The sequence below is a fragment of the Diaphorina citri genome, unplaced genomic scaffold (genome assembly GCF_000475195.1).
Source record: "Diaphorina citri unplaced genomic scaffold, Diaci psyllid genome assembly version 1.1 scaffold554, whole genome shotgun sequence".
Taxonomy (NCBI): Eukaryota; Metazoa; Arthropoda; class Insecta; order Hemiptera; family Psyllidae; genus Diaphorina; species Diaphorina citri.
Window position 1 is genome coordinate 322,260 of NW_007377988.1, and position 12,332 is coordinate 334,591.

Sequence of the window (12,332 nt, forward strand, 5' to 3'; positions counted from 1 at the left end):
GACTGATGAACTTTCTTCCGAAGAATGACCACGCCAGCGATCACCATATCCGGTGAATCTATGAAAGCATTAAAAGCCACCGGAAGGGGTCTGTCCCGCGTGGAAACCAAAGAGGCAAGCCCGGTGTGAGCCGGCGCGAGAGAGCGTCTCCCTCCCGTCAACATTGACTGATTCTTTACCTTACTTTCGCCCGCCGGCCGAGGTGTGAATTAAATTTCACTGTGTTGACACCGCGCAGTGGGTGACTTTCCCGGCAAAACTTGAATTGACTGATTCTAACATTAGCCGTATTTTATTATGTGATTTTTTTTTATATATATATTTTTTAGTCATTATACGAAATTTCTCTTTGAACTAGTTTGGACTGGCAGGGGGGTGTGGTGGCGCCATTACGTACAAACTAGTCCAAAGAGAAATTTCGTATGATGACTCGAAAAAAAGTCACATAATAATATAAAATAAGGCTTTTCTCTCCCTCCCTGTCCCCCATTTCCTCAGTCCTCACTTATTGTGATTTATTGAGTTTAGAATCCCGGTTGGTCATGTATGCGCTTGCCCCGCAGAAGGTCCCGGTTTCGATTCCCATAGGTAGTTGACAAAATGAAGAAAAAAAAATACTTTTTGCATTGTTCCTTGTACTTAATATTTTCTCTAAAATTCTAAAAAGAAGCTCTCAAGTATTTTGAAAATACATGCTTCGTTTACAAAAATATCAACAAATAAGATTGATATAATATCCAAATTTGTGACTTGGCTTGGATTTGAACCATCAAGAAGGTCCCGGTTTCGATTCCCATAGGTAGTTGACAAAATGAAGAAAAAAAAATACTTTTTGCATTGCTCCTTGTACTTAATATTTTCTCTAAAATTCTAAAAAGAAGCTCTCAAGTATTTTAAAAATACATGCTTCGTTTACAAAAATATCAACAAATAAGATTGATATAATATCCAAATTTGTGACTTGGCTTGGATATGAACCATCAACCTCTGGATCTAAAGTCTACCTCTAATGTAACGCCTAGTAAGTTGGTGGATAAATTTTATGTGTGCAATCGATATCCTAATTTCCATTATCTTGTTTCCCTTCCTAAGTACTTAATGTCGAGGGTTTACCTATCACCCAAGTTCTAAAGGTACTTGGGCTCGTTTCACGCCTTTTACACGTATACGACATACGATTTGTTTTCGGTCCATTCCGACAGGTGTGAAACGAGAATCTAATTTTAATTCGGAAAAAAATTTGCGTTAAACAAGGGTTGAAATAAACCTTGATTTTACCTTGAATTTCCAAATGTGGAAATGATCTCCCAAAACCTTACTAATGCAATGGACGGGTTTTGAAGTGATCTCCCAAAACCTTGACTTTTCCTTACTAACCTTTACGGTAATAAAGGATTGAAACTGGGGATGTTAATTTGAAGAATATATCGATATTTTGAATATGAAGCATCTCACTCGTATAATTTTTGTAGCCAAAACCAAATGTCAGCCCAAAAGCGATCACCTTAGGGCTGATTGAAAGGCTGACGAAAAACGCCGACCCCGTCTGAACACGGGAAGAAGAAGAAGAAGGCAGGGCCGTAAGGAGGGGGGTGAGGGGGCCGGGGCCCCCTCCCTCAACCTTCATTTCTCTCCTTTACTGTACGCCAGGCTCCGAAAATTTGGAGCATCCCCACACAGGTACATCACTGTTTGGACTCTCGCTCCCCCCCTGGATAAAATCATGGATACAGCCCTGTCCTAGGGTACCCAGTAACAATGACATGGAACTCACCTCTGTATAGCTGATATCCTAACAGCGGCCTCGTGATGTTGCAGCTGATAATGCATCAAGTTAGACGCCTGGGTAGGGGCCCTCACCGAGGCTACAATAAACAGAGCGGCCGCGGTAGCCACCAGTTCTTGGTTCGATTCCAGGAGCAGTTCCCAAGCTATGGGGAGGATGTCGGAGAATTGGTCTTCGGTTAGCACGACCGAGCCTTTGGTTAGCGTTGCGATGGGGGCGTGGAATATATCGCGGACCTGAGAAGAGAATAGAATAGAGTAGAATAGGGTAGAAGAAGAAGAAGAAGAAGAAGAAGAAGAAGAAGAAGAAGAAGAAGAAGAAGAAGAAGAAGAAGAAGAGAATAGAATAAAGTAGAAGAGAATAGAATATAGTAGATTCCCATCCCCATCATATCTCACCTGTGATTTAAGATATTTGAGTATGGGATGAGAATCTCTCACTTTCTCTTCCGATTTCTTCTTGGATGGCTGTTGTTTGCTGTCATCCGGCACTTCGCCATCCTTGGTAGAATCCTTGGATGACCCACCATCCACTGTGTTCTTGTCAATCCTGGATGAGAAAAAAATGAATAAAAATAAATTTAAATGATTGATTTAAAGTAAATAATAATAATTGATTTAAAGTAAATAAAAAATAAAATTTTAACGTTACTGTTTTGCTAAAGTTTTTAGTGAAGCTAAGGCACCCTCCATTCGGTGATATGATAAGCTACCGGCCTCTTCACATTAAAATCAACCAGCCCAGGTGGGAACCGGAAAAGACAGTGACCTTCCCTACTAATATTTGGAGGAAAAAAAAGAAGGAAAGAGATTAAACTGTTGGTATTATGGAACAACTCAACAACTTGTTCTAAGCTGACAGTGTAAAGTACTAGCTATAACTCGGAACCACTTTCACATTGGGGAACGAAAAAAAATTGGTCAAAAAATTTCCACCCTGACAGGGATTCGAACCCAGCAGCTCCGGTTTGAGAGTCAGTAATCTTACCTGTCCTTCTTGGAAACGCTGTCTTTTCGTTTGATAGGCGACGCTTGGGAACTGGAATGTTCAGACATCTTATGGCTTTTACATTTGATATCTTTCTTGAACAGATCTGAGGATATGATCTTGTTGTCCATGCTGCCCACCACACCAAACTCTTCTCCATACACCTGAGGGATTCAACATGTCACATTAAAATAATAATTACCTACAATTTACAAATACAAGAAATTACAAAGCAGTTTTATATTTTAAAAAATAATAATAAAGCAAGGGAAAAACGTGTTTTGTTAAGGTATTTAGTTTACCTACAAATCTTGAAAATTACCAAGGACGAAATTTTGCATATGGTTGGTTCAGCTGAAGTGTTTTTTTTTTTTTTTTTTTTTTTTTTTTTTTTCCATTGGGTGCTTTAACTATGTTTTATGCATGTCCTTCGGTTAGAGCCTCCGAAGCGCGATTATGGAGCGACCAGTTTAACTTAGAGTCCCAATTTAATCCAAGGAATTAAATAAATAATGAGATGAGATTAGTTTGTTTCTTACCTCGTCTATTGATGTCATACTGGGGCGTATCGAAAGAGATCACTTGGGTAATTATGGACAATTTTGTTCCTTCTTAATTGTTTTCTCGCAATTGTAAAATGACTGTAAAAAAAATTTACACGTATTAGGTAGTTATTTAAAAATAAGAATTGATAATAAAAATCACAATTTACACAGCGGTAAAGTAAAAACAAAAATAATAAAAATTAATATAAATAAATAAATAATATTAGTACCTAAATAGATTACTAGAGAACACGAAACGAAAAATCAAGGTCTACGTCAATGACTTTAATTTTAATTAGAATAGGGTACCCACTAGTAGAACTTGATTTGATGGTTACCCGAATTGAACAGTCATTCAAAATAGTTACTATTACTTTGATCCAACAGAGCCCATGGGACCAGGGCTGGCTATAGCCTAACCGGGCCCCTGATAAAGGCGCGTTCCCACTTGTGAATTTCATCCGACTTTTTTCCGAGTGTCCTTTAGGCAAAACACATTGACTGCCGCGTCAGCGATATTTCGCTGACGGTCATTTTTAGTCTGGGGCCCCGTCAGTGATATATCATTGACGGGTAGTGTTCTCTTTCAAGCCCTGTCAATAGATTTCTGTTGACGCTATAAGGTTTTTAGCGACGACAGCTAGTAGAACTTGATTTGATGGTTGATGGTTACCCGAATTCATTCAAAATAGTTACTATTACTTTGGTCCAACAAAGCCCATGGGACCAGGGCCGGCTAAAGCCTAACCGGGCCCCTGGGGCTGAAGGCGCGTTCCCACTTGTGAGTTTCATCCGACTTTTTTCCGAGTGTCCTTTAGGCAATTTAATTTAAATGAGAGTATTCCCACAACACACGACACGATTTTTTTTCGAACGACAAGTTAGTGTGAACGGGCTTTAACTGGGCCCCTGGGGCTAACTCTAACAGTCACCCCTCGTTACTTGAAGTACTCTTCCAATGTGCGACGAGCCTTATTAGGTGTGGGGGGGGGGCTGCTGTTTCCTGATAGACCCCCCTGTGAAAAGCCCTGTATGGGACCTAGGTATTGACATGTTACTACATATACACTATCTATTTTCCCTATACAAACCGATATACAGTGTGTCCCGGAAGTTACTTACCCCGGATAACTTTTGAAAGCTTAATGGCCGTAACCATCAATACAATTTTTAACAAACCGTAGTTTTTTTTTTTTTTTTTTTTTATAAATTGACTGATAAACTTCCCTCCGAAGAATGACCACGCCAGCGATCACCATATCCGGTGAATCTATGAAAGCATTAAAAGCCACCGGAAGGGGTCTGTCCCGCGTGGATAAGGTTTTTTCGTCCCGTTAGGTGAAGAGAGAAGGAAGTGAAGATGGGATAGGAGAAAGCCATCCGTAAAACTTCGGAAACATACTGTAGACCTACTTGAAATTCCGATTGTAGTGGGTCCAAACTTTTTCTTGTCAGCCCTGTAAGGGATAGGCCGCGAGTTCGATTTCCACCCAGGGCGAACTATCCTAAACCGATTAGTTTTGTTCTCTAAACGGCTGGATTTATCCTCTCCTGTCTTCCCTCTTTCTTCGATTTCGGGACGATAAGACCTTAGCAGTTACAGTTCCCTCTATCAAACCTCTTGGAAAAGAAAACGTCTTTTTTAAAATAAGAGGCTAGGTACCTATCTTTAATTTAGGTTGGGATTACGTACTTACTGGGTTAGGATATGTTGGTCTATGCTCGGATATTATTTAATTGTTTTTTATTTAACCCATGGCCACAACTTAATGCTGTGGGAGCATTGATTGGAGACCGCTGCCTGAATGACTTGAGTTCGAGTCAAATTCCCATGGTTAAATGTTTACCAAATTACACAAGTCGGGTTTATAACTTAATACCTAACGAAGTGCTTCTCAAAGTTTTTGCCACCGCGGTACACCTTTCAAGAGTCCTACCTTTCCACGGCATCCCGCGCACATGAATGTTGTTTATCAGTTAACATAAATGCTCTTTTAATAGCGCCGCAGGCCTTTTCTTAATTTGGCCAGCGCTCTTCCTTTGCCTCATCAGTTTTGTGATCTTTATGTAAGGAAAATCCCAAAACTCGCGGCACACAGTTTGAGAAGCACTGATCTAATGGGTAAAAGTAAACGGAATGAATAAATTAAAAATTCTAATTGTAAACATAAAATGCGGTATGTTTGTATTGAATGTTTACGTATGTATTTAATGAACGTTTCCAGGTTTCGAAATGTACAGTGTATTTTTGTTTTGATTACAAAAAGCTGGTGTGAATATCTCGCGGCTTTCGATTACCTACATTTTACTGTACCCGGGGAACTATTGTATAGGTTCCCCATGTATAGGTCTGCCTGGCTGGGGGACGTTAAACAGGGAGTAGACCAGCTTAGTCTAGCCGGAGGTAAACAGGGAGTAGACCAGCCTGAATTTCCCTTGCTAAAGAAATAGCAAAGTTTGAGTGCGAAGGGCATCCATTCGTAGAATTCGTAGTCAATACAAGGGTTGAAATGAACCTTGATTTTACCTTGAATTTCCATGTGTGGAAATGATCTCCCAAAACCTTACTAATGCAATGGACGGTTTTTGAAGTGATCTCCCAAAACCTTGACTTTTCCTTACTAACCTTTACGGTAATAAAGGATTGAAACTGGGGATGTTAATTTGAAGAATATATCGATATTTTGAATATGAAGCATCTCACTCGTATAATTTTTGTAGCCAAAACCAAATGTCAGCCCCAAGCGATCACCCAGCTAGGGCTGATTGAGAGGCTGACGAAAAACGCCGACCCCGTCTGTACACGGGAAAAGGCGAGGAAAAAGAAGACTCGATATGTTGAATATGTATATCGGTAGAGATATCGATGTACCGAAGAAAAAAATCGATAGATGTCAGTTTTTCGATTTATCGCACCATCCCTAGTTGAAACAATCTATTTCCTTTTTACTTCCTCTAGCCTGCTAGTATATGGTATTTACCTATCCAGTAGGTATAGGAAATATTTTTTCCATCCCACACACTCCTATATTTTTATGTACATTTTTATTACAAATTCAATTATTTATTTGGGTCTGTTTTTGGGGCCGAAACAATTTTCGAACTTCGATATTTGTTACAGTTGTCCCGAGGAAAACCCACCTTAAGCCCGATTCCCACAGGTTTCGTCAAAATATTTTGTTAGAAGGTAGGGTAAGTGTACCATTTATTCGCCCACCTAAAAAAACGTACCATTTATTGGCCCACCTGCCCACATTTATTTTTCTAATTTTTGTTTCCTGCTAGTATATGGTATTTACCTATCCAGTAGGTATAGGAAATATTTTTTTCCATCCCACACACTCCTATATTTTTTTTATATACATACCTATAACTATATTTTATTTTTTATTCTGAAAATAAAAAGAACGAATTCAGAAATTTTGATGTTTGCAAATTGATATTTCTTTTTAATTTATATTTATTTTTTACGTTAGAATTGTGTTTTTTATGACAAAGATTACTTTAAAAGCTGGAATCAGTGAAGTTACTTCACTCAAACTTTGCCAGTATTTGAACAGATGAGATCGATTTATTTTACTTGTAAAATACAAGTAAAATAAAAATGGATAAAGCACTTTAAAGGAAATAATAATAAATGGAACTTTATCATCTTTTTTTTTTTTTTTTTTTTTTTTTTGGAGTTTAGCGTAGTCAAAACCAAATGGCTGCAGCCAATGCCCAAAGCAATCACCCTATTTAGCGCTGATTGAGAGGTTGGCGAGGACCCTGTACACGGGAAAAGGCCAAGAAGAAGAAGACATAATGAGGTAATAGAAAGTAATAATATCGTATCATAGGGAATGGTTGACCTATTCACATGAACAGCTGTGTCGGCATAGTTGAAATTTCCCTCATTAGCAATTTTATTTCTAAACAATCACCAATTCCAAATGTGTCCTGCTTTATACAAATACTGCGCGAAAACGATATGCAAAATATACCTACTGGTAGCTTGTGGTTACTATGCAATGTGCACCCTTGTTACTTAGTCACAGGTCTCTCGAATTCGCAGGCAGCTTCCATAATTAATGATGATCAAAAGTGTCCGCGGGCCGGCCCTCGAGAAATGTACGGTTCGGCCGCTATTTAACGCCAAATCTTTGAAAAAGCTCAAAAAGAGTTTGCAATGCTCAGGCCTTTAAATTTTAGCCAAAGTCGCTCGAACTTGGCACAGAGATTCGATAAATTGTGTAGATCAAAAGTTTCCTTGGGCCCTGTTTCCAGAAGGTACGGTTCGACCGTTATTCCAGACCAAAGTTCTGACTTTATGTACCTAATACATTAATTTATCATCTGTTTTCAGACCATGAGTTCCTCAGTCTCATCAATGGATTCAATGGTGTTGGCTTTGATGACTCTCATACTATTATTTTTCAGACTGATTGCGCCGCTCTTACAAGTCGTATGTCAACGACTTGTCATGTGTCCGAATACCAATAGCCAAATTGTAGCCAAAATGAATTGCTCTGAAGCTACACAACCAATACGCAAGAAAAGAGCTCTCTGTTCCAACTTTTGACAAATAAAGTACCAAGTTTCCTAAGTTTTTTTCCCATACATAAGTTCTTTTCATTTTCCTAAGCTAAGCAAGATAAGTATAAGGTCGTTGGTCCTTCAAGCCATAGATCGGTTCTATTATTGGTCCTTCGAAGTGGATTCGCCCTTCTATTCTCAGACCATGAGTTCTTCAGTTTCATCAATGGATTCTATGGTGTTGGCTTTGATCACCCTCATACTGTCGTTATCCTCATTCTCCAGCTCCCCATCAACTTCCAGAATCGGGGACACCGATTTCCCTTGAACAAGAAAACACGAGGTACGTATTAGTCATCACAAAGGTCCCATGTCTTGAGGACTCTAAACAATACTGAGGTCTTATCGTCCCGAAAGCGAACTGAGAAAGAAGAGTGAGAGCGAACTTTATCTTTTTAGAACTAAATCTGCCCCGGGCGAGAATCGAACCCGTGACCACTAGCGCTTACAAGGCAGACGCGCTACCCTCCAAGCTAACTAGGGTGGCACGAAACACTTTAAAATATGTTCACCGGAACCACTTTGGTATTCCTTCTAGAAAATGTGCGACTGAAATTCCTCTGCTACCCACCTCTGTGGCCGAGTGGTTACAAGCCCTGCCTCTCAACCCGGAGGTGCTGGGTTCGAAAAAAAGATTGATTGAGACTTACCCTTGATTTCCTGGCTACTCAAATGGTCGAACATTTGTTGGAACAGTTCAGACAGGGTGTTCTTATGGCGAGACAAAGGCAGCTCCAATTTCTCCTTCAGAATGTAGTCGATCTGTTTGGAACACACCTACATTGATTGAGACTTACCCTTGATTTCCTGGCTACTCAAATGGTCGAACATTTGTTGAAACAGTTCAGACAGGGTGTTCTTATGGCGAGACAAAGGCAGCTCCAATTTCTCCTTCAGAATGTAGTCGATCTGTTTGGAACACACCTCAGTCCAGTTCTGAAATGTTATATCAAACAGAAATAATAGTGGCACGGTTAGCCCAGTGGTAACGCGCTTGCTTGCCATGAAGGTCCCGGGTTCGAATCCCACCATCGACAAAATATTTGCACTCGTTTTTCGATTGCAAAAATTTCAACGGGTTACTTTCTGGTGTTCTCGTGTTGACCAGCACCTAAATGGGAAGTATTGTGTCTCTTCTCGCCCATCTGATGAGAGGCGTCAAATTATATTGAGGATAAAATTCCATAACTCGGCTGGGATTAAACCCACGCCCTCTTGCGAGCGTCTTGATCACTACACCACCGGGGCAGGATTAGGTGTTTTTCGGTCTTATTGGTATTTGGCGAGCAACTCTTGAACTTTTTTGACGTAATCTTGTTTTGCCTGATCCGAACTTGTGCCTTTGAGTTTGGTCCAACACTCCCACTTGTACTTGGCTTTCAAATTGAACATGCTTGGTCTAGCTGAAACAAAAAAAGAAAAATTTAGCCGATTACATTTCTTTTCCACACATGGCCTTGCTGCTTAGCGTGTAAATAAATAACATTTCTTTTCTTCAGAATAGAGGATAAGAAAATTAAAAATCGGTGGTTGAAATCAAATAAAAAAAAGTAGGAAAAAAAAAATATCAAAAATGTTGAAAATTTAGAACCTCCAAGGGTATAGTGATGGAGAATAGGGAAATGGACCATTGCCTGAAATCCTACTATTTCACTATTGAAAGGAAAATACGAATCAGTTTCACTCACATGAAAGAAAAATTTAGCCGATTACATTTCTTTTCTACACATGGCCTTGCTGCTTAGCGTGTAAATAAATAACATTTCTTTTCTTCAGAATAGAGGATAAGAAAATTAAAAATCAGTGGTTGAAATCAAATAAAAAAATCAAAAATATTGAAAATTTAGAACCTCCAAGGGTATAGTGATGGAGAATAGGGAAATGGACCATTGCCTGAAATTTCACTATTGAAAGGAAAATACGAATCAGTTTCACTCACATGTTTTATAACACATTATCTACTCATATGTTGTTTTTCATATACTTACCTGTTGTGTTGTCACCTTCTGTGGCTTGCTTAAAGAGAGCGTAGATTTCCAGCAATTCCTCATCAGTAGGTCTTTTGGTGAGAGTTTTTACGTCTTCTACTGCCTTCTTGAAATCCTAAAAAAAATAATTACCTACAATTTACAAATACAAGAAATTACAAAGCAGTTTTATATTTTAAAAATAATAATAATAATAAAACAAGGGAAAAACGTAAGTGTTTTGTTAGGGTATTTAGTTTACCTACGAATACTAAAAATTACTAAGGGCGAAATTTTGCATATGGTTGGTTCAGCTGAAGTGTTTTTTTTTTTTTTTTTTTTTTTTTTTTTACACCAGGGTTTTACCCCCCCATTTTCTCCAAAGAGCTTGTTTTTTTTTTTTTTTTTTACAGCTGGGTATCTACCTCCCAAGTTACTTAGGGCACTCAATAGGGCATTCAATAAATAAATAATGAGATGAGATTAGTTTGTTTCTTACCTCGTCTATTGATGTCATACTGGGGCGTAGGTATCGAATGAGATCACTTGGGTAATTATGGGCAATTTTGTTCCTTCTTAATTGTTTTCTCGCAAATGTAAAATGACTGTAAAAAATTGTACACGTAGGTAGTTATTTAAAAATAAGAATTAATAATAAAAATCACAATTTACACAGAGGTAAAGTAAAAAAAAAATAATATAAATAAATAAATAATATTAGTACCTTACCTATAACTCGGTTGATATGTACCATTACTACTGAGTTCTAAACACACAAATGGAAATGAAAAAAATGTGAAAATGTAGATGTTGAACAATCCGGTGTCGGTGAATTGTGGACACCCAACCCAAAAGATTACCGCAATGCGGTAACATTCTAACCTCAAAATGTTCAAGTGTATCTAAAATAGCAGGAGGTTCCAGGCTCCTTTGTGGACACCCTGGTGCGAAGGTCGATGGTCTCGGCGGAGTTAAATGAGAGTATTCCCACAACACACGACACGATTTTTTTTCGAACGACAAGTTAGTGTGAACGAGCTTTAACTGGGCCCCTGGGGCTAACTCTAACAGTCACCCCTCGTTACTTGAAGTACTCTTCCAATGTGCGACGAGCCTTATTAGGTGTTGTGGACGCGCACTTACCCTTTGTTATATTTTACTTCTTCATACCCTCCTATTTATCGCCTTCTCTTTCCACCTCAGCCGTGAAAAAAATGTATTAAAGACTCACCTTAACCTTCGTCCACACCTCAACTTTCTCATCAAACTCTTCCGTCGCCCCGTACAAAGCTCGGGTCATTGATAGCCCCGTGTTCTTCAGGGTTAACTGACCACCGTAGCGGCTAGAGAAGTCTCTCAGTCTGTGGACGCGCACTTACCTTTTGTTATATTTTACTTCCTCATACCCTCCTATTTGCCGTGAAAAGCCGTGAAAAAAATGTATTAAAGACTCACCTTAACCTTCGTCCACACCTCAACTTTCTCATCAAACTCTTTCGTCGCCCCGTACAAAGCTCGGGTCATTGATAGCCCCGTGTTCTTCAGGGTTAACTGACCACCGTAGCGGCTAGAGAAGTCTCTCAGTACGGCATACACACGAGAGAGGGCGCTGTAGTGACATCGGAGATGAGAGCTTTGAACGGACAGACACACTTGAGCCGGGGAGTGAATGAATTGCAACCCTAGCACGGTCTCGGCCATGTCCGAACACTGTGATTGGTCGTATAATTCTGAAAAATATAAGAAAATAGGACAAATACCTAGGTTAATCCTTTTTCGATTGCAAATAGGTATTTCCACGGGTTACTTTCTGGTGTTCTCGTGTTGACCCAGTAACTAAATGGGAAGTATTAAGTCTCTTTCCGCCTATCTGATGAGAGGCCTGCTACGACACAGACCAGATGAGTCTAACGTAGCAGTTGTTTCATTGCTACGAAATAAAAACGGCGGTGAAACACTCATCTTTTGGAGAAAAAAAGACAGGATAGGATGAAGCCAGCCGTTTCGAGAACGAACTTAATGCTTTAAGGATAAAATCCGCCCCGGACAGGAATCGAACCCGCAACCTAGCGCTTACAATGCAGAAAAAACCTCTCTTACCCGGATAATATTCAGGGAGAGGTCGAAACGTCTGGTCACCAACAAAGTCGATAGACAGGATAGGATAAGGCCAGCCGTTTCGAGAACGAACTTTATGCTTTTAGGATAAAATCCGCCCCGGACAGGAATCGAACCCGCAATCTAGCGCTTACAATGCAGAAAAAACCTCTCTTACCCGGATAATATTCAGGGAGAGGTCGAAACGTCTGGTCACCAACAAAGTCGATATATTCCATTCCGTCTTCATTGACATTCACAACTTTCACAAGTTCTTTCAGAGGAACCTTCACTTCGGTGTGAATGACTCGGTAGCAATGTAGAGTGGATGAACTATAGAGGATAACAAGGTGAATGGTGGTAAGTTAAATATAT

At 39.5% G+C, this 12,332-nt stretch overlaps 4 protein-coding genes across 5 annotated transcripts; all 4 read right to left on the reverse strand.

Annotated features, from left to right (window-relative positions):
- Positions 1 to 1,379: 1,379 nt before the first annotated feature.
- LOC113467791 (protein unc-80 homolog) lies at positions 1,380 to 2,933 on the reverse strand. Its single transcript, XM_026824211.1, has 4 exons — positions 2,774 to 2,933; positions 2,185 to 2,335; positions 1,775 to 2,022; positions 1,380 to 1,401 (listed from the first exon to the last, which is right to left on the reverse strand). Exons 1-4 carry the CDS (start codon positions 2,902 to 2,904, stop codon positions 1,380 to 1,382), a joined length of 552 nt encoding a protein of 183 aa, XP_026680012.1. The 5' UTR covers positions 2,905 to 2,933.
- A 4,865-nt stretch (positions 2,934 to 7,798) lies between these two features.
- On the reverse strand, positions 7,799 to 8,900 carry LOC108252493. Of its 2 annotated transcripts, XR_003391740.1 has the most exons (3): positions 8,818 to 8,864; positions 8,544 to 8,670; positions 7,799 to 8,156 (listed from the first exon to the last, which is right to left on the reverse strand). XR_003391740.1 is itself a non-coding variant. In XM_017444408.2 (2 exons), the coding sequence occupies exons 1-2, from the start codon at positions 8,896 to 8,898 to the stop codon at positions 8,032 to 8,034; spliced, it is 333 nt and encodes a 110-aa protein (XP_017299897.1). In that variant the 5' UTR covers positions 8,899 to 8,900; the 3' UTR covers positions 7,799 to 8,031. The 2 variants fall into 2 exon arrangements, 1 of the variants encoding a protein (XP_017299897.1); XM_017444408.2 differs by lacking the exon at positions 8,544 to 8,670 and having other exon boundaries at positions 8,691 to 8,900.
- Positions 8,901 to 9,136: 236 nt separating this feature from the next.
- On the reverse strand, positions 9,137 to 10,582 carry LOC103510020 (acyl-CoA-binding protein homolog). The gene is made up of 3 exons (XM_008474655.3): positions 10,360 to 10,582; positions 9,882 to 9,996; positions 9,137 to 9,296 (listed from the first exon to the last, which is right to left on the reverse strand). Exons 1-3 carry the CDS (start codon positions 10,375 to 10,377, stop codon positions 9,163 to 9,165), a joined length of 267 nt encoding a protein of 88 aa, XP_008472877.1. The 5' UTR covers positions 10,378 to 10,582; the 3' UTR covers positions 9,137 to 9,162.
- A 497-nt stretch (positions 10,583 to 11,079) lies between these two features.
- Positions 11,080 to 12,312, reverse strand: LOC103510045. The gene is made up of 3 exons (XM_026824212.1): positions 12,136 to 12,312; positions 11,417 to 11,590; positions 11,080 to 11,192 (listed from the first exon to the last, which is right to left on the reverse strand). The coding sequence occupies exons 1-3, from the start codon at positions 12,194 to 12,196 to the stop codon at positions 11,080 to 11,082; spliced, it is 348 nt and encodes a 115-aa protein (XP_026680013.1). The 5' UTR covers positions 12,197 to 12,312.
- Positions 12,313 to 12,332: the final 20 nt, after the last annotated feature.